Source organism: Prionailurus bengalensis, chromosome D1, assembly GCF_016509475.1.
Source record: "Prionailurus bengalensis isolate Pbe53 chromosome D1, Fcat_Pben_1.1_paternal_pri, whole genome shotgun sequence".
Classification (NCBI taxonomy): Eukaryota; Metazoa; Chordata; class Mammalia; order Carnivora; family Felidae; genus Prionailurus; species Prionailurus bengalensis.
This window is the reverse complement of record NC_057346.1, coordinates 30,664,811-30,686,498: the sequence shown is the minus strand read 5'-3', so window position 1 is coordinate 30,686,498 and position 21,688 is coordinate 30,664,811. Positions and strand designations below refer to the sequence as shown.

The 21,688-nt window shown below is 42.0% G+C and overlaps 1 protein-coding gene across 1 annotated transcript in view; it reads right to left on the bottom strand.

Annotated features, from left to right (window-relative positions):
• Positions 1-21,688, bottom strand: part of JAM3 (junctional adhesion molecule 3) — a 120,905-nt gene that overhangs the window by 86,477 nt on the left and 12,740 nt on the right. Inside the window, exon 2 of the mRNA XM_043579865.1 lies at positions 81-147. Within this exon, the coding sequence (XP_043435800.1) occupies positions 81-117 (37 nt within the window). The 5' untranslated portion in view covers positions 118-147. The remainder of the gene's footprint in view (positions 1-80; positions 148-21,688) is intronic.

Genomic DNA, 21,688 nt, shown 5'->3' with positions numbered 1-21,688 from the left:
GTGTTAGTGTGTGTTTTTGTGTAGTGTGTGTTTAAGTAAACATATCATACATGCCATGGGTGAAAGAAAGAGTCACTTACCTCTGCTACAGGAGGAATTAGAGTGTCCCATCACCATCAGCCAAGGTCTCTTTACTCACCAGTGGACCTGAAAACACAGCACACCAAACAACACTTAATGGACAATTTCATGGCCACAGTGGAAACCTAAATAGGGTTTGCTGCTCCAGGGCTGAGGGCCCTAAGAACTGTGAATCCCAAGTTCCCCTGTTGAGGTGTCTGCCTCAGTTCTTTCTTCGAGGAAGTAGAGAAGCAGGGCTTGGCTGGATGCCCTATCTAGACATGAGAGAAAAGGTGTTAGAGACAGCTAGCAACTTCCCAGACCACCTTTAGGAAGGACACCTGTGATGAGATAAAACAGACCAGTTCTCTCCTCTGCTTGCCCTGATGAATATTTCCACTGGTCTGGGGAGAAGATGGGAAGCTTTCCCTCATCTGTGCTTCAGTACTGAGGACACCAATGAGCATGAGCACCAGTGGGGATTATCTTGGAGCCAGACTGAGGAGCCGATTCAGGGGAAGGTGTGGAACTAACAGTGGGTAGAGAGCATATCTGCAGCTCTGCAGTTCAAGTTGTGTGCCTCCAGGATGCTCCAACAACTTTGTTTACAGATTGGAGATATTTTTATCCCAACCTCCAATTAGAGGTAATTTTCTTTTCCTACAAATTGTACCATCCAGTGTTTACTTCCTGGCAGCACCAAAGAGAGACCAGGGCCTCTGCTATTCTCCCTCTTTCACTGCAGGGAATCTTGCGCCTCCTTCGGAGTCCCTTCAAGGGTCAATTCTCTACTGCATAGTTTGAGGAAGAGGCAAGTTCTTCCTGATGGCCTTGGGTCCAAGCGTTTGACCTGGTAATTTGTACTGATGGAAGGATCTTTTTGTGGTTGCCATTGCAGAGAGTCTGGATATCTTGTTCCAGGACTGGAAATAGTGGATATTTCATTCTATTTTCCAGAACTCTAATGTGATGAGGATTATGCCACAAGCCTTTTTCCCCCCAGAGATTATTCAATACCAGGCCTCTTAAGCAAATGATAAGGGCTCTAGAGAAGACTCTGAAGTTTCTATTTAATCTCATGGAATTGTATTCCCACAAAATTTGGGATCAGGAGGAGTGGGTGTGTTTGGTCTTCTGTGATGATATCAGGTACTCAAGATACTCAATAGCAATGCAGAGATTTACTGCAGTTGGGAGGCCACTGTAGCCTTACAAAGGTCAGAGAACCATCTCCTAAGAGTGTCTACAGTCTGCACCCTTTATACTCTGAGGTCTCCCCTTATTCCTATCAGTCTTTCCAGGGAGTATTTTGTCTTCTGGCCAGGCTTTTTTCCCTAGAATTGCACTGCCTAGTGTAGTTCAAGCCTGGCATTAGCAGCTGCTGAGGACAGACTCCCAGAAGAGGTGGGGAGCTCTGCTAAGCACTAAGATACTCCTTGCGCACCCCCCACAGCAACGGCCACCTCACTGCCACCAGCCTAAAGCAAACTGCATCAGTTTTCATTCAGATTGTTAAAATGATCTGTAGGCACCTGCCTGTATCTTCTGTCTCTAGACTTTTCTCTTCAAAATTGTGAGTAGCACAGGTACTAGAACATTGGTAAGTGCTCAACGAATATCCATGGAATGAATGCCTATAAGACTCTTGCATCCTATAAACCCAATATCAGCTCATGTTGTTCTGTTTAAAATTCTTAAGTGGCTCCATATTACCTTCAGAATCCAGTTAAAATCTCTTCTATAACTAAAAAAGTCATGGCTGAAATAAAGAAGTCCTTTGGTCATGAATAACATCATGTCAACATCTCGTATTACACCCTCATCTATAGCCTTGAATCTAGCTACTCTCAGTTATTTGAACTTCTTACTGCTTGTCATGCTCTCTCAAGCCACTGGAGTAACCTACATGGTCCCTTTTGCCTACATTGTCTCCTCTTCAGCCCACTCAGTTTTCTAGCTTTCATGTGTCTTTGAGGAACCACTTCAAACGTCACATCCTCATGGAAGAATTTCTTGACCACATTGTTCCTTCCAAGATGATTTTTTTAAAGAATCTATTACCTGGATTCTATGATTCTTTTTTTAAAAGTTTATTTATTTATTTGGGGGGGGGGGGGAAGGGCAGAGTGAGAGGGAGAGAGAGAGAATCCCAAGCAGGCTCCATGCTCTCAGCACAAAGCCCAACATGAGGCTCAATCCCACTCCCTCCAAGATGATTTAGGTGCCCCTCCTCTGTCCTTCCATAATACACTATGCTTGCATATATTTTACACTTTATCACATTGTATTCTAATGCCATATTTTCTCTGTAGTTGTTTTCAGACTTCTAGAATTTAATAGTTTTCCACCCTCCTTCTTTTCTAATATACACCTTTGAGACTACAATTTCTTTCTAAATGCTGCATTATCTGCATCCCAAAAAATTATGCTATATATTTGCCTTTGTTGTCACTTGTCTCCAAGTATTTTCTAATGTCCTATATGATTTCTACTTGACAATTTGTCATTTAGAAGTCTGCTTTATTAATTTCTCAATATCTGGGGACTGGGGACTATGTGGCCATTACTGACTTTTAGGTGTCTTTTTTTTAGTATTTATTTATTTATTTTGAGAGAGAGAGAGAGAGAGAGAGAGAGAGAGAAAGCAGGGGACGGCCAGAGAGAGAGGGAGAGAGAGAGAATCCCAAGCAGGCCTCATCTTCAGCACACAGGCTCGATCTCATGAGCCAACAGATCATGACCTGAGCCAAAATCAAGAGTCAGACACCTAACTGAGCCCCCCAGGTGCCCCTACTGACTTTTAGTTTTATTGCACGGTGGCCAGAGAACAAGGTCTGTGTGAAATCAGTGCTTCATATTCACTGAGAGTGACTTTACAGCTTAGTGAGGGTGAGTTGTTTTAAATGCTTCCTGCATACTTAAAAAAAAAATGTATTCTCTAATGGTTAGGTATAAGGTCTTTTATATATCCACTCAGTTAAATTTTATTATGCTACTTGAAACTTCAATATTTTTGCCTCTTAAAAAAAACGTTTTTTAATGTTATTTATTTTTGAGGGAGAGAGAGGGAGAGACAGAGTGTAAATGGGGTTGGTGCAGAGAGAGAGACACACAGAATCCGAAGCAAGCTCCCAACTCCTGAGCTGTCAGCACAGAGCCTGATGTGGGGCTCCAACTCACAGACTGTGAGATCATGACCTAAGCCAAAGTAAGACGCTTAACCAACTGAACCACCCAGGCACCACAATATTTTTGCCTTTTTTAAAAAAAATGTAGCTAGTAATTTCTGGGAAAGATTTGTTAAATATTACACTATGATTATGGATTTCTCATAATTTCATTACAATTCTGTAGAAATGTTTTTGTTCTTAACTACATGGCATATAGGCTCAGGAGTGTTGTACCATTCTCATGACACCATGAAACACTGAGACTTTCACCCTCTCCCTGTCTTCTCTCCTCTCCCTCACTCTCCCTCTAGCTCAACCAGAAAAATGCTATCCTTGTCTGCCTCAGAGCAGCTTCTTCTATTCTCAAATTCTTTGGAGCCTTAGCTACTCTCCCAAATAGGCCTAGTAAACACTTTCTTCCAAATAAACTTAGTCTTCTCCATGAATAAAATCATGGCAAATGCAACTATCAATGTTGCAAAACACATATGATAATTATGCTTTCCACATCATATTCTGCAATTGGAGGACCATGAGCTCAGTGCAGGGCTTGTGGTATATCTCTACATTTGTCCTCCTAAGGGCCAACTGCATAGTGGTTGCTTAATAAACATGTTAGAATGTTAAGTAAAACACACTTACATAGGTATCACAGGACATATGTTACAGAATCTCCCACAAAGATTTTCAGAACAAAAGAATGTCCTTGTGCTGGGGCACCTGGATGGCTCAGTTAGTGGAGCATGTGATTCTTAATCTCAGGGTCATGAATTCAAGGCCCATATTGGGTGTAGAGATTACGAAAGAAAGAAAGAAAGAAAGAAAGAAAGAAAGAAAGAAAGAGAAAAGAAAAGGAAAGAAAGGAAGAATATCCTTGTGCTCGGAATGATTGAGGAAATCGTCACCTTCTTCCAGATTGAGGAGATCTAGAAAAACTGTATAACCTTGGGAATCACCTTCTGTCATTTAATTTTCCATCTAGCACACATTATATTGTGTATGTTCTTGTACGAGTTAGGAACCAGAGATAATAAGGGCACAGTTTCTTTCTTCATGGAGCCCACAATCCAGTGGGAGAGACAGGAACAAAAATAATTATGCCTTAGGGGTCTAGTAACTCACAGAATGAGCTGGTATGGATATCTACTGCTTTACTGAACCATGCAGGGAAATTCTGAATAGAGTATAACAGAAAAATTAAAATGCATATTGAGCTTGAAGTAAAGAAATAAATCCTCAAGTGACAGTAAGAGGGAGGAATTTAAAGCCAAAAGAGTAGCATTGCAAACCAGAGCCTTGGTGGTGTGAACAGCAGGAGGAGGGAGCCCTAGAACTGGGGGAGCCGTTAACACCCATGTGCATGAGGGGGCATGTCCTACGACCCACTGGAAGCAGGGCTTTGGAACTGAAATCCTGTTCTGTCAGGGAAAGATGGCTAGAAAAAAATCTCCATCCATTGGTTTCTGCCCTAAGGCTCTGGGGAAGAAAGAAATCAGTTTCCTAGGAGAAACTCAAACTTCCAGACCTATGTCATATTCTGGTGTGTGATGTGACTTAACTTTATCTCATGGGATGGAAGTCCTCAAACCCCAAAATTAATGTAAAACCTTTTCCTTTTCTTTTTTGTTACCATAGTCATGGAGGAAACCTTTGGACCAACCGGTAGAAGCAAATGCACAGCTCTTCCTGGCATGTCCTGAGAACATACAGGGCCCCCACAGAATAAAACAATCCCTAATGAAGACTTTAACAGTAAGTGTACAAACCCCAGGAGGAAATCACTTGCCACAGGCAGAGTCAACACACATAATAAGCCGGAGAATCAGCACCTCCAAATCTTGAGACAATGAAACAACCCAAAAGAGATAATAAAATAAGTAGGCTTACAAAGTTTAGAGAGATTAAAAGGACTAGAAAACAGAGAAATAAAAGGATGCTGGAAAAGAATAAGCAGATAAGGAAAAGAGCCATATGGAATTTCTAAAAAATGAAACATCTGGGAAAAAAAAAAACTTCAGTGGATGAATTAAGAGCTGACTGAAAAAAAAAATTAGTGAAATGAAAGTTAGATCTTAGAAAATTACCAAGGATGAGGCACAGAGAAGTAAAGACATGAAAATATGAAAAAGATGTTAAGAGACGTGCAAAACAGAATAAAAGTTGTGTAGGAATAAAGTGAGAACAAGGAAAAGGCAGTCATTTAGGAAGTAATGGCTCAGAATGTTTTAGAATTGATGTCATAAATCCCTAGTTTGAAGAAGCTATCCTGAACACAACATCCCATGATAAAGAAAGCTCTCATTTTGTTTAGTCACCCCTAGCCACATGAGTCATTCCTAGACATAATAGAGTGAAATATTAGAACCCCAAACTAAAAGAAAAATCTCAACACTAGTTATGTTGAAAAGGTAGGCTATTTACAAGGAAACAGCAATAGTGATAGCAGAGCCGGGAACAAAATGGAATAATAGCTTCAAAGTGTGGAGGGAAATGAGAAGTCAGTCCAGGATTCCATAACCAGCTCAATTATAAAGCTGAGCAAATCCTTAATCACAAAGCACTCAATTGGGGCTCACAGTATACCTTACTGTGTTCTGGCCACTGTCAGAAATTCATCTTTTTCCTGTTCCTTTTTTTTCTTCCTCTCCACTTTCCCATTTTCCCTCTTCTCTTTTTCCTCTCTTTCTCCTTTTCCTTTTGTTTGTTTGTTTGTTTTTTTGTTTTGTTTTGTTTGTTTGTTTGTTTGTTTGTTGTTACTCTTGGAGCAAATCAGCCACCATCTTCCACAAATTAGGCCGGACTGGGAGGAAGGACACCCAAACTTGGCTACTGAGTAGCCCTTGGTTAATTCCTTTCAATTCTCTAGGATTTATTTTCCTAATTTTTTGTCATGACAATTACATATCTTCTGTCCCTTACAGATTTTCTGTGATTATTGAAGTGAAATGGCAGACAAAAAAGCCTTTTGGAAGAAGGAAAAGCAAATGGCACACAAGCAGAGGACTACTATTCTCTTCAAGGAGGTAGAGAAAGTTTTCCAGCCACTTCATTTTCTCCTTCTCCTCCTGGCTGGCTGGATAATCTCGTGTTGGAGTCTCTCCTGCAGCAGACATGGATAGTAGAGCCAGCCCTGCCAGTGCCCGAGATGCCAGGCTGGGTGAAGCCTCCTTCCTGAATAAGAAAGGCTGCCTAGTTCCCTATGCAGGGGCTGAAAAGTATTAACTGTGGCAAGGAGGATTAGTCATATGCCACTTAATTCCTGTTAATCAGGATTGAGGGGAGCTTGTGCTTGTAAATTACAGATGAGCCAGCTGCCATCCTGAGGTCCTGCTGGGCTGGTCTCTGCTGGGCACAGTGGGCACAGCGCAGCAGGACTCTCAGACGCCTGCTGAGCCATTCTGGCCCTCCTTCATTTCTTTTGCCTTCAAGTTCTCTCCCTCTCCTCTTTCTCCCCAATCACTTCTCAGATTTGATTCTCTTTCCTATCATTTATTATTCCTCCTCTTCCACTTCTAAGTTAACATTCCTTATTTACATTCCTTTCTCTGACTTACATTTTCTCTGTTTTCTCTGACTTACATTTTTGTCTTGTTTAAAAAAAAAATTCAGCTGAGTAAATTTGAATATTTAATTGGTTTTATTAAGTCATTCACGAATCAGGCAGCATCCCGTACAGCAAGTAGAGAGATGCTCCAAGGAGTTGTACAATTTTTGTACAGGAGGGTAGGGCAAGAGGTTATTAGCAAAACCTCCTTTATAAAGGAGGGTAGGGCAAGAGGTTATTAGCAAAAGAAAAGAAAGGTTTGCTCCAGGCCAGGGCATCTCTTTTGTGAAGAGGGATGAAAGTTTTCATTGAGCAGATAACCTCACTAGTGCTGATCAGGAAATTTCAGATTGACTCTTTAAAGGTCACATTCCTGGGAGAGATTGAAACTGTAATTAAGTCTTGGTTTGCTATTGTGAGGGCCGATGGCTCTATTTTGGGCCTGTCTGTTTTGTAATAATTGCCCTCTTTTGGTCAGCCTAAGAGGTGTGATCACAAATTAAGGCACTAGTGCCACTCTCAGCTACTGCTCTGTGGTTCTGATGGTTTTTCACTGATCCTCTGTGTGATATTCATAGGTCATGACGTTTTTTTGCTTAATCCCTGTGATACTCTCAGATCACAACTCTGGGTTCACAATCCTTAAGTCAGTCATGCTCCTTCTCCTCCAACATTCTAGTCTCAGGGAGATCATCTGCTTGGTAGCTATCAGCTGTGAACATGCATTTAAAGCTTTTGAGATGAGGGGCGCCTGGGTGGCTCAGTCGGTTGAGTGACTTTGGCTCAGGTCATGATCTCATAGTCTGTGAGTTCGAGCCCCGAGTGGGGCTCTGTGCTGACAGCTCAGAGCCTGCAGCCTGCTTCGGATTCTGTGTCTCCCTCTCTTTCTGCCCCTCCCCCACTCATGCTCTGTCTCTCTCTCTCTTTCTGTCAAAAATAAATAAACATTAAAAAATTAAAAAAATAAATAAAGCTTTTGAGATGATATAGCACACCAGGGAGATCATAGGTAAGATAATTCCCAATGTTTGGAGTGTACTTTGAAGCCATTGTCCCCCAAACCCAAAGCAATCAAAATCAAGTGGGTCAAAAAAAGATCTTGTTTAAAGGAATCACTCCTTCAGGCCAAATGGCTGCTCAGTGATCTTATGTAATGGGGTTTCCAACCTCCTCAAAAGTGTTGATCGAGGTATAGCAGATGGCCATAGCATAGGTACCTCCTTGCTCAGATAAAAGATAATCAGGGGCTATCCTATTATCCAGAAGAACATTGACCAGAGAGTCTAGGGAACTTTGTTGGGCTGCTATTACTTCAGCAGCAGATTCTGCAATAAGAATTAAGAAGTTCCTCAGTGTGCCTGCATGGTTCAGTTGGTTAAGCATCTGATTCTTGGTTTCAGCTCAGGTCATGACCTCACGATTTGTAGGATCAAACTCCAAGTTGGGCTCTGCACTGATAGCATGGAGGCTGGGATTCTCTCTCTCTTCTCTGTGCCCCTCCCCCACTTGCATGAACTCACACTTACCCATGTTCTCTCTCTCAAACTAAGCAAATAAACATTAAAAAAAAAGAATTAAGGAGAAGTTCCTAATCAAAGCCTCATTTATATTTATTCCTAGCCAGGGAAGGAGAGTCCTGCCAAAAGGAGTGAATCCTGAATCACAAAAGCCTTCATATACAAACTTCTGCTGCTCTCTTCCAACTTGAAAATGTAAATTCAGAGGCCTTTGTCAATGCAATGTCTTATTTGCTTTGTGAGAAGTTTGAGATATGATTACATTTTATCCTAGCCTGAAATGATACAGATGAGGGCATTATCTTTCTAGGCCAGTGTCAGAGTAAAGGAAAGAAAAAGAAGGATAAAGGGTTTTGGGCTTAAAGTATGAAGTCTTGTTTTATCTTCTTGGGTGAAAACAGTCTACTTCAATGTCAACTATTTCTCTTCTTGGTCAGTTTGATTCAGAGGTCCCGTGTCTGTACAGAATCAGCTGTCAGGTGGGGCCTTCTTTAGCTATGAGATGTGCATCCAAAGCTTAATACCTTCCAGTTTTGCAGCAATGACAGTGTCCAGGGGTACTTGGTAAGCTTCCTTCCAATGGGACTTGAGGGCTGTCTTCTTGATAACGTTTCCAGAAAACCCAGTCATCAGGCCCTACATTATAGCCAAAAGGATTCTTCAAACTGGGATCTAGGAAGCCTTCTTTAACCTGTTGATGACAGGCTTGAGCATAAAACATTAGAGCCTCCCAGTAGCTTGCCATACTAGCATGAGACAAGTGATCAGCAGAAGGTTGTATACCAACAGATATTGGCCTATCAGTGGCTATCTCATACAGAGTGAGTTTATGTTTCCCAGAGTGGGTACTGCATATAGTCAATAAGACCAAAGGCAATGCCTTGGACCAGGGAAGTCCAGTAGTTACTGCAGGTTTAAAAAATTTAAGTTTAGGATCCCATTAGTTCTTTTGGCCTTGCCTTATAGTTGAGAGTGATAGGGGCAGTGTTAATTGTAAGAAGTTTGCAAGGCTTTCATTAAGGTTTGTATGATTTACCCAGTGATGTGAGTGTCTTGATCATTGGAGGTCATGGAAGGTATACCCCAAGTGGGAAACCCAACAGCTTCTTTGCCACTGAGGGGCATTAGCCTTGTGGCAGGGGAAAGCTTCAATCCATATGGAAAAAAAACACACACACACGGGGCACCTGGGTGGCACAGTCAGTTAAGCATCCAACTCTTGGTCTCGGCTTAGGTCAAGATCTCACAGTTTGTGAGTTTGAGCCCCACATCGGGCTCTGTGCTGATGGTGCAGAACCTGCTTGGGATTCTGTCTCTCCCTCTGTCTGACCTTCCCCTGCTTGTGCTCTGTTTCTGAAAATAAATAAATAAACTTAAAAACCTTTAAAAAAGAAAACACACACACACACACACACACACATACACACACACAATAACAGGAGCATATTGAAAACCTACACTAAGTGGCAGTTGAATGAAGTTTCACTGTAGGTGTTCAAAGGATCCATAGAGAGGTCTGAGGCCTCTAGGGACAAAAATATTGTTTCCAGGATAAAGGACCTGACAGGCCAGCCTGCTGATAGACTGTTTTCACAATTTTGTAGAAGTCTCCCCACCAATGTCAATTCATAATTTGAGTCATCTTAAATGCAAAAGTGAGTGAAAAAATACAAAAACAAATAAATTGGATTTGATAGGGAGCCAAGAAGAACCAAGCAACCATCTTGGGTTTACCATGGTTCTGACTGTTTAATTTACAGATATTATGATTTTACAGATTTTTTTTAAAAATGTTTATTTAGTTATCTTGAGAGAGAGCATGCATGGACATGCACACAAGAAGGAGAAGTGAAGAGAGAGAGAGAAAGGGAAAGAGAGAATCCCAAGCAGGCTCCACATTGCCAGTGAGGAGCCTGACATGAGGCTCAATCCCATGACCTTGTGATCATGCCTGAGCCGAAATCAAGAGTCAGATGCTTAACTGACTGAGCCACCCAGGCACCCCTAGAGCTTTTATTTTCAATTAATCTCTTCACCCAGCATAGGGCCCTAACCCATAACCCTGAGATCAAGAGTTGCACACTCCCCCAACCAAGCTGGCCAAGCACCCCAATTTACAGCTATTATTTACCAACCTGTTTCTCTGATTCAGGAGCAGACTGTTGCCATGCTACAGGGACATCAGGATGGCAAAAGTCTGGCATTGAGGGGCCATTTTTTTGCAGACGCAGAATAGACTTCATTCACATGTGCCACAATTTTTTTTCCCCCTCCCTATATGCAGCATTTTATTTGGACAGATTTATGTGTTCCGACCCTGTTGTGGGTCAAAGAATTACAGGATAGTGACAGGAGCACTGGGACACTAAGGGGGCTCAGATGGAAATTGCAAGAACCATAGTCCAAAGGCCTGTTCATCTTGTCTCAGTTTCCCTTTTATAGATTTCCCTGATACTCAGACTCTGTCCTTTTAGTGTAAGCCTCAGTTTTAATGACAGCAATTTCAGAAAGTAAAAGAACTCCAGTAATACCATTTACTTGTTGCCCTTTTTTTTATTGGGGTCCCAAAGGATACAAGACAGCATTTTAAGATAATAGTTAGACATACAAGAGATAACATTATAGCAGAACATATTAGATTTCTAGGAATTTTATGTAATTTGTAGAACATTTATATACCTATACAAAAACAACATAAAGAAGGCTTAGTATTACTTCTTATGAGACAGTTTCCCATATAATTTAACATATCAGGTAAACCTAATCAGTTTAACAAACACTTTGGAATATTCCAGGGCCCCTCTAAAAAAATCCCAAAGTGTCTTCCAGACCAAAAATACTTCATTTAGAATTTGGTTTTGAGAAGTTTGTAAAAACAAACACACAAATAGACAAAAACCCATATATATGGTTTTAAAGAACTTAGTTGCAGAGAATCACAGATTTTTATGAAACTTAATACATCATTATCTATTAACAAAACTTAGTTCTTTTAATTTTTTTAAAGATTTATTTTATTTTTAGAGTGTGAGCAAGGGACAGGGGCAGAGGGAGAGAGAGGATCTCTCATGACCCTGGGATCATGACCTGAGCAGAAATCAAGAGTTGGGCATTCAACCAACTGAGCCACCAAGGCTCCCCAGTTCTTTTAATATTAAGATGATTCTGTTTTCCTAAGTAATGAAAGACCTGATAGAGACAGTAAACACAGTAAATTAATTTGATAAAACATAAAGTCTTTGTTTTCTAGGCAGATCATTTAAAAGGTAAAGAAACTTTCATGACCTGTTATCAAAAGCAGACCAAAACGCCAACGAGAAAGCCAAAATCTAATTTTGCCAGCTTACTTTTTTTTAATGTTTCTTTATTTTTGAGAGAGAGAGGGAATGCACATGAGTGCGGGAGGGGCAGAGAGAGAGGAGGGACAGAGGATCTGAATACGGCTCTGTGCTGATAGAAGAGGGCCCAATGCAGGGCTTGAACTCATGAAACAGTGAGATGTCAGAGGCATCCAGATGCCCTGCCAGGTGACCTTTTTAAAAAGTAAATTACATTTGATGTCAAGAACAAAGGCAAAAGAAAAAAAATAACTTTCATTACAACTTGCAGCCCATTGACAAGTACTTGGGACAGGCATGGTGACTTTCCTCCAGAAATTCAACTGCATGGATGTTAATACTTTGCTAAGGGCAAAAGGCAACCTTAGCTTGACATTAGCCTGACCTCCAGAATCCTGTAATTCTCCTTTAACATATAAAAATCCCTTTGAAAACTTCCTTTATCTCTACCTACCTCCCAAGATATATGTTTGAAATGATCCTCCAAGCACATGACCCACTGATACTCACTGAAGAGTCTCATGACTAAGGGTATACTAGACATTAGTAAATGACCTTATCCTAACAGCAGCTAGCCCCTCAAGGTCCTGGAAACCTTGCTTTCAAACTCCTTAGACACTTATGCTATCCCTAACCCCCTCCCTCCCAATTTGAAAGTATATAACTGGCCACTCCTCACAACTCCAGTGCAGCTCTCTCTGCCCACAGGTCCTGTCCCCGTGCTTTAATAAAACCTTTTTTTTTGCACTGAAGATGTCTTAAAAATTCTTTCTTGACTGTTTGCTCCCAGACCCCAACATTTCACTTCACATTTTTAAATCTTTTTAAAATTGTTTTAATGTTTATTTGTTTCAGAGAGAGACACAGAGAGACAGAGAATGAGCAGGAGAGGGGCAGAGAGAGAGGGAGACAGAATCTGAAGCAGGCTTCAGGCTCTGAGCTGTCAGCACAGAGCCTGACACAGGGCTTGAACTCATGGACCATGAAATCATGACCTAAGCCAAAGTCAGATGCTTAACCAACTGAGCCATCCAGATGTCCCTAAATTATTTTTTTCTAATTCCAATATAATTAACAGACAGTGTTATATTACTTTCAGGTGTACAATACAGTGATTCAATAATTCTATACATTGTTTAGTGCTCATCACAGTAAGTGTACTCTTTTTTTAATAATTTTTTTAATGTTTATTTTTGAGAGAGAGACAGAGTGCGAGGGGGGGAGGGGCCAAGAAAGAGTGAGACACAGAACCAGAAGCAGGCTCCAGGCTCTGAGCTGTCAGCACAGAGCCCGATGTGGGGCTTGAACCCATGAACTGCAAAATCATGACCTGAGCTGAAGTCAGACACTCAGCTGACTGAGTCACCCAGGTGCCCTCAGCCATCATTCTAGTCATCTATTTTTTGCTGACAGTTTTGCAATAGGACAACAGGAATTTAACTAGTAAACTCAGACAGAATAAAGAAGACATCCAGAGGGCTAACAGACACATGAAAAGATGCTCGACATCATTCATGGTAAGTGAAATACAAATCAAAACCACAATGAGATACCACCTCACACCTGTCAGAATGGCTAACATTAACAACTCAGGCAATGACAGATGTTGGCGAGGATGCAGAGAAAGAGGATCTCTTTTGCAATGCTGGTGGGAATGCAAACTGGTGCAGCCACTCTTGAAAACAGTATGGAGATTCCTCCAAAAATTAAAAACAGAACTACCCTATGACCTGGCAATTGCACTACTAGGTATTTATTCAAAGGATACAAAAATGTTGATTCAAAGGGGCACAAGCACCCCAATGTTTATAGCAGTGCTATCAACAATAGCCAAAGTATGGAAAGAGCCCAAATGTTCATTGACTGATGAATGGATAAAGAAGATGTGGGATATATATGATGAAGTTTTGGGGTTATGGGGGGTTTGTGGGGTCCATTGCTGATAGCCAAGAAAGAATTCTTGAAGACATCTTTGGTGCAAAAAGGTGATTTTATTAAAGCATGGAGATAGGACCAATGGGCAGGAAGAGCTTCACTTTACATGTAGGGGTTGAGTCCAGAGAGGTAAAGTCAAGAGGGAGTTTCCAAAGAGACTTTCACATGCTAAAGACTTACTAGAGGCTTAGCTATTGTGAAGATAAGGTTGTTTCTCCCTCTAGCAACACATTAACATTGAGACAGTAAGGAGTACCTGGACTTTAGGCTGTTGATGAGATTGCCTTTTTCTGGTAAACTGGTGGAGACTCTTTTCAGTTTAACCATTTGTTTTTTGTTCTTTCTTTTTTGGGGTAGCCGGGAGTGTCCAGGGAATATTATAAGTCCCACCTAGGATGGGGTGGGGTGCTAGTTTGTGTTTTGTCCTCAGCCTGCCTCATGGTGCTTCATCATATATACAATGGAATACTACTCAGGGATCAAAAAGAATGAAATCTTGTCATTTGCAACAATGTGGATGGAACTAGAATGAATTATGTTAAGCAAAATAAATCGATCAGAGAATGACAGAGAATGACAAATATATTGCACTCACACGTGGAATTTAAGAAATACAACAGAAAAATGTAGGGGAAGGGAAGGAAATATAAGGTAAAAACAGAGAGGGAGGCAACCGTAAGAGTCTTAAATACAGAGAACACACTGAAGGTTGCTGGAGGGGAGGCGGGTGGGGGATGGGCTAAATGGGTGATGAGCATTAGGGAGGGCTCTTGTTGGGATGAGCACGGGGTGTTATATGTAAATGGTGAATCACTGTGTTCTACTCCTGAAACCAATACTACGCTGTATGTTCTGTATGTTAATTAACTTGAATTTAAATAAATTAAATTTTAAAAATAAAGTCTTTCCCGTAGAGAAAAAAAAACTAATTAATTAATTAAAAAAAAGAATGCCCCATCCTTATAAGTGCTTGCCTCCAAACTGGCTAAATAGAGCTCTCTTACAAATTAATTTTAGTTGAGCACCTGGATGGCTCAGTTGGTTAAGCGTCCGACTCTTGATTTCAGCTCAGGTCATGAACTCACGGTTTGTGGGTTTGAGCCCTGCATCGGGCTCTGTGCTGGCAGTGTGGAGCCTGTTTGGGATTCTCTGTCTCCCTCTGTCTCTGCCCCTCACCCCGTTTCTCTCTCTCTCTCTCTCTCAAAATAAATAAACATTAAAAAAAACAAATTAATTTTAGTAATACCATCTGGAGATGGAAAAATATCTCATATTTACTATATGCATGTGCATGCATGTACACACACACTGACACAAAAATCTTATAGCTTTTGTTTTTACTAATATTTGTGGAGAGGACATTTAAGGCCCAATTTTCAAATACTTCCCTCTCTTTCTCTTTGTTCTTCTGAAAAGAAACTTCTCCCTAAAGTTTGAAGTTCAAAGAATGGCTCTTTGGTCCTAGAGAAGAGGAGGATAAAAATCTACATCACAAAATACAGATTGAGTGCAGAACAATTTTATCTCCAATATTTTGATCTTTTCAAGCATTTTGAGAGGAATAGGTGAGGTTTAAGGGATTGGAAGGGGAAGGTGAACTTTGAACTTCTAGAGCAACACCTTTGGCCTGGCAGAGATTTATATGACAAAAGCAGCTCTTTCCAATCCCCCAAAGAATTGGGTTGTAGCTTTTGTTTTACATATCTTTTATCTCTTTAATTTTTCACTAGCCTTTTGCAATGAATCATTCTATGAAGCTATGTTAGAATTTTGAAAGCTTTTGAAGGCTTCTGCATACTAATTAAAACAGGCATCTCATTGTTTGATTTGAAACCCCTTGCTTTTGAGTGTACTGAAAAAAAATTTTTTTAATGTTTTATTTTATTTTTTAAGAGACAGAGAGGGACAGAGCATGAGCAGAGGAGGGGCAGAGAAAGAGGGAGACACAAAATTCAAAGCAGGCTCCAGGCTCTGAGCTGTCAGCACAGAGCCTGATGCGGGGCTCAAACCCAGGAACGGGAGATCATGACCTGAGTGGAAGTCGGACGCTCAACCAACTGAGCCACCCAGGCACCACATGAGTGTACTTTTTAAATGATCTTCTCTATTTGGAACATTCCTCATAATGGCCATTGTAATTCAAGGTTGTTTTTAGTAAAATTTTGCCATCTTACTAGATAATCTGCAACTTATAGAAATCTAGTTCTCATACATAAAGTAAGTAGGTGTGCCAGAAGGTGGCATGCACAGCTCTCTGGAAATAAAGGATCCCCTCTCTTTTAGCTAGGCCTTTCATTTTCCTGGAGTCACACTAATAATCTGAAAAATGGGGAGAGGACTGAACCTGCAGGGAATGGGGCCTGGGGACTGATTCTAAACAAATGGAGAACTGGGAACTCATCACCAGTTCCCAACATGGAATTTGGGGAGGGATTCCAAACAAATAGGGAATTGCAAACCAAACCATCAGAATTCCCACTGTGGAATCCAGAGACATAGCTAAGGTCTGGGGTTTTCAACCTGGGGAACTGCAGTTTGAAAGGCTAGGGGCCTGGCTCCAAGCAGAACCATCTGCTAGCTAATTGGGCTTTGGGGAGATATGCCAGTTCAGTTGGGCTCTAGGCAGAACTGTCTGCCAACTCAAGTTGACCTTCCCTGTAAAGGAAAGCCAATTAAATCAGGAGTTCAATGCAAAGAAAACAGAGCTTAGAATTGACAGAAATTTACTCATAGCCCTCAGAAATGGCGAGAAAGACAATGAACTCAAAAGGGTTTGTTGGGCTCCATGCCTGTTTATCTTATTTCTGAGTACCATCAGAAGTTTGCTTCAGATCCTACCACTGCCACCAAATCTGTTAAAAAATTTCGACTAAGTTTGGAGATCTAAATAGCTTTATTCAGTGATTCGTGAATTGAGCAGCATTCTATTTAGCCAATGGAGAGATGGTCTGAGGAGTTGTACACAATGGAAGGTTTTCAGAGAAAGGAGGGTGGGACAAAGAAGTTACTAGCAAAAGAAAAGAAAGGATTGTTTCAGGCCAGGACATCTCTTTTGTGAAGAGGGAATGGCAGGGTTTTTGCCGAGAAGATGACCTCATTAGTGCTGATCAGGAAATTTCAGACTGACTGTTAAGGTGACATTCCTGGGAGAGGTTGAAACCATTTAAGTTGTTGGTGTTGTTGGAGTCATATGACTCCATTTTGGGCTTGTTCTTTCTTTTTTAACAGTCTGTACTCTTTCTCAATAGCTTACTTCCACCTCTCTGGTTTTGACCTTTCCTCTTCCCCACCTTGCTCTCCACTCCCCTACTTATTTACTCATACACTCTCACACACACAGATCCACACACATTTAACTTCTCTTTCTTACATCAACAAACACCCTGACCCTTGATTGACCTGTGAAAGGCAATTCAAAGGTCTGCGGCAACTCTTCCTGGCTCATACTGAGACTGAGTCCATCTCCCTCAAACTTTGCTGACCTTGCAAAAATATCCAAATCAAAACTTGTCTCTCATTATGTAATTTTTGTCTTCATCGCTGAGGAGAGGTTGCAGTCAGCCTCTTTGATAAACTCTCTTTTGTGTTTCCTTCTTCATCTCCGTCTCCCCAAGCTGAGCTCAGAACCAGTATGTGTAAGATGGAAACAAACATCCCACTGCAAGGTCAAATGGGGTTTGGCACTCACCCTGCATGGGTTTTGTTATTCTTGTCTCTGCATTACACGGGGTCTACCATCTTGGGGTGTGTGTGCATGCACACTTGCATGCTTTTGCCTTTTTGTGTGGAGAAATGCATACGTGATAAATATGTATATAACTCTGTGCGGGATCCTTGTGTGAGATATGGAGAGGGTGGAAGTGGTATGTGTGGAATGCATGGTTGGGCTGAAGATGGATATGTGTACGCCTGTGTGTGCGCACAGATGTCTTTCTGAGCAGTACTTTGCAGAAAGCTATTGAGAGGTATCTGGAAAAGGGCATTTGTAGAAATACATATTTAACAACAGGTATGAATTGAAGTGAGAGAAATATTTGATTTGTATGGTTTATATGTAAGGTGAATTTTGGATGGAAAACAGAAAGGAAACTCTTTTGTACTTCTTAGAGGCATCTAGACCCTATCTTATGAAAGACCCTTAAAATCTCCCATTCTGGGGCAGCAGCAAATGTCCAAGCAGCGTCCCTCCAGGAATTGGCTTTGTTTCCAAGAAGTTTGTTAGGATAAGAAGAAAGCATCTTTGACCCCGCCATTTAGTCTCTCAAACCTCAAGGACATAGATAAACACCCACAGGCACAGATTTCTTCCCGATGCTAGGCTGAGTCCCCACTGCTGCTCCCCATTCATTGTAGAGCAGGATCCAACTGCGGAGGCCCTTAGGTGTGCCCTGTGCTGCTCTTGGTCACGGATGGCTTGTAAAAGGAGAAGAGGAGAGCAAAGAGCAAACACTGCGTCTGTGAGTCTACACCCCGCGTTCCTGGATTCCGCTGCCAGCCCGGGTCTGTGGCCTTCCTAGGGTAAAGCTGTCCAGCCCCAGCGCACACCATCTGAGGCAGGAACGCAGCTCCGCTTCTAGCCGAGCAAACCCTTCCGCCAGCCTCACGGCACCACCTTGTGGCTGGCTCTTGCCATTACAATTCCTTACCCGCCCCCTCCCTGCCACTCCCCCAAGCCAGCCCTTCAATGCCAATTACCAGCTTTAGATGATTAGTTGTTTGGTGTTCCGTGCTTGAGTGTTCAAAGGGAATTCTGTGTACAGTGTCTCTCAGTATTTTGAGAACTTGTAGTCATAAACACCCACATAGACTCAAGCATAGAACTGAGCCTGTACTTAAAACAATAAAGGGTTAACCCTAAAGAGACCACAGGTCAGTGGGGGGAGAGATGCCTTGGGGAGGAAGAAGAAAGAAGACTATCCATAGGAATTTCAGGTCTTTCCTGAATTCTTTCTTTTCCTTTTCCTTTTCCTTTTCCTTTCTTTTTCTTTTTTCTTTTTTCTTTTTCTTTTTCTTTTTCTTTTTCTTTTCTTTCTTTTTGGAATTCCAGATATTTCAAACTGGGCTGGACAAGGGCCAAAGTGAGAACCTAACCCAGTCTGTTAGCTATTCTTCTACCTTCTTTAAGAAAATCTACATATTCATCTAAAAAATGCAGGAGAGAGTGTAGAGCAGTTTGAATTGCTAGCCTGGGGTCAGCAATTGCAGTGAGAGCCCCGCTGACAAGGGGAGAGAGGAATCAGCCACAGTGCTCCTCCATCAAAAAGGGGGCTTAATTGTGGCAAGGAGAGAAACTGGCATGCCTAGTACCTGCAGAAGGAGCCTTGAAGTTGAATCCAGAAGACAGACCTGCTTTCTTTGAAAAAAAAAAAAAAAGTTTATTTATTTATTTTGAGAGAGATAGTAGGGGATGGGTGGAGAGGGAAAGAAAGAGAATCCCAAGCTGACCTCGCGCTGTCATCGCAGAGCCTGACTGGGGGCTCAATCTCACAAACTGTGAGATCATGACCTGAACCGAAATCAAGAGTTGTTTACTGACTGAGCCACCCAGGTGCCTCCAGAAGACCTGCTTTCTACTAACTCTGTGACCTTCATTAAATTGCCTAGTCTCTCTGGGCTTTGCTTTAAATTTAAGAATTATCCATTATTATAAGACCTTGGCCTATGTTTAAGCTGCATCTACCATTGCTTTGTCTTATAAACTTTAGTCAAACTGGTATATTCTCATTCTCTCAAACAGACATCACTGATTCTTAAGCTTTGCTAATACCATTATTTTTGCTTGGAATGCCCTTCCCGCCCCACCTGTGCTTCTAAATTCTATGCATTCCCAAGATAAAACCCAATTCCACTTGTTCTATGTAGCTTTTCTGATTTTCCCAACTGGATATTTCTCCTCACCCTTTCTTAAATTCTCCCTAGGACTCCATGGGTCCTTCTCTTGGGTGCTTCATAGTATATTCTGGTCATTTGTAGCTTTATTTTATATCCCCCATCCATTTGTGGATACCACATGAATTCATTTCAGGTAGGATGCTTAACACTGTGCTTTGTCCATATTACATGTTGAACAGACCCCTTACTGAATGAAATGGAATTTACCTCCTTTTTGTATCTCAAAATGAATATGAATGGAAGTGGAATTTACCTCCTTTTTGACACTCATCCAGTAAGTGTCATGAACACCCTGCCTCTAGTCCTTTGGATGCTTTGCCCTCCTGGTGCTTCTGGAACATATGTCCTTCCTGTCACGGTATTTATCACACTATAGCAACTTCCTTTCACCTGCCTTTCTTACCATCTAGATGATAAGCTCCTTGAGGAGACACTGCATCTCTTAGATCCCCGTTGCCTGCACCATATATGCAAATAGTAGTAACTCAATAACTATTTCATGAGTGGATAAATAGATGAATATATAAGTAGATGCACGGAAATAGGGAAGGAGAAAAGGGGTTAAGGATGACCTTTAAGTTTCCTTTAAGCTCTAATATTTTATGATTACAGACTTTGGCTCTTTTGAGGGAAGGTAGTTCAAGCTATTTGAGAAACAATACAGTGATGATAGTAAGGTCAGTGGTGACTTCCCTTTGAATGGACTTTGTTTCTGTGGGGGAGCTGGCCTTCCCATTCTGTGGAGAATTGCATACTCCCTGGGCTCAGCCTGGCCCAGAACTTGGAAAGATCTCTGGGGTGTTCATTTTTGTCACCCAGCCTGGGTAGGAGGGTGGACGGGTAGGAGGGGAACCGTTTTGGGAAAAAGTGTTGGGGAGTGTTTTTGTGTGTGATGAGTCAGGGCCATGGAGCTAGGAGCCCTAATCTCTGCTCTGCTCTCTGTGGGGGTAGTTCTCACCAGTTGCAGGGGGGTGGAGGACCACCAACTGTCTTTAGAAAGTTTTCTTAGTCATAGTTTATACCAAGTCAGCTGGAGCTTTATGTAACTGGGCCTTTATTCCACAGACAACAGGGTATGATGGGGTCAAAATGGTTGCTACTCCTCCAGCAATGGCACCCACCTATTCTAGCCCCTCCTAACCACCAGCTGGGTGACATGCCCTTCCCTTAGGAAATAGCACTTTGAGGGCTAAAGGCCAAAGACATATATTTCCACTGGAAAATATTTGGGGTTATCTTCATGAATTCCATGGGAATGCCTCCATGCCTTCTGGGGGTCTGTTCCATTCTCTCCTGTTAGTCCCACACCAGCTAGGGGCAGTGAGAATATAGTACCCCAGGACTCCAGAGTGTGCATGAGCCAAGCAGCAGGTGATGGTCAGGGCATTGGCTTCTGTTCTGGGCTGTGATCCCTCTCCAATGCTGCTGGCAGAGCTCTCTACCTCTGCTTTCTTATGGCCTTGCTCCCCAGACAGAGAGAGACTCAGTATTGCATTTCTTGCCTCTAACACTAGACACAACATGAGTTCTATGGGGGATAGCTCCAGAGAACTTCTGAAATGATTGGAGGGATGGAGGGAGATACATGAGAAGAGAAGGAAACAAGAGAGAGGAGAGGTTGGCTGCTGGAGATTTGCCTAGCTTAGGACACCTGACTATTGGGTCCACTGGGAAGAAAGCAAAGCTCAGGGGTCTAGGGAGAGTTGTGGGGCCTTCCACTTGGCTTCTTCAAGGTAGACAGAAAAAAAAAGTCTAGGTTTTCTTTCCTTTGCTACTGGCTGGACGGAAAGCCTTCTTTCAGTGCTTCAGGTCCAAGAGGCTGGGGCTGTAAGCTTTGGGTAACTGTTTTTGCTGAGGCAGGGTACTAAGGATAGTGTGACTGTGGGGTCAGGTCCTGCTAATCCTCAGAACAAGAAGGAATAGAGGCATTTGAGAAGGTAAGCTGGAAAATGAGGATGAGATTCCTGACAGTGGGGATGGCCACTATGGTCCAATAGCCTGGGAAGGAGGAAAGTTCTAGAAAGAGAGTTACAAAATCAGGTCTTTGGTCAATGAACATATTCTGGACAACAAAAGTGGAAGCTTAGCAGGTGGTTAGCGGGAGCTTTCAGTCATTTGTTATGGCTCTGTCCCTTTATCAGTGCAGTGGCAGCCAGAGGCCTCCCTGAAGCCAGATGGAAGGGCCTCAAGGCAGTCCTGAGAGTGAGTAGAATCAGCTGAGAAAGAGAACGA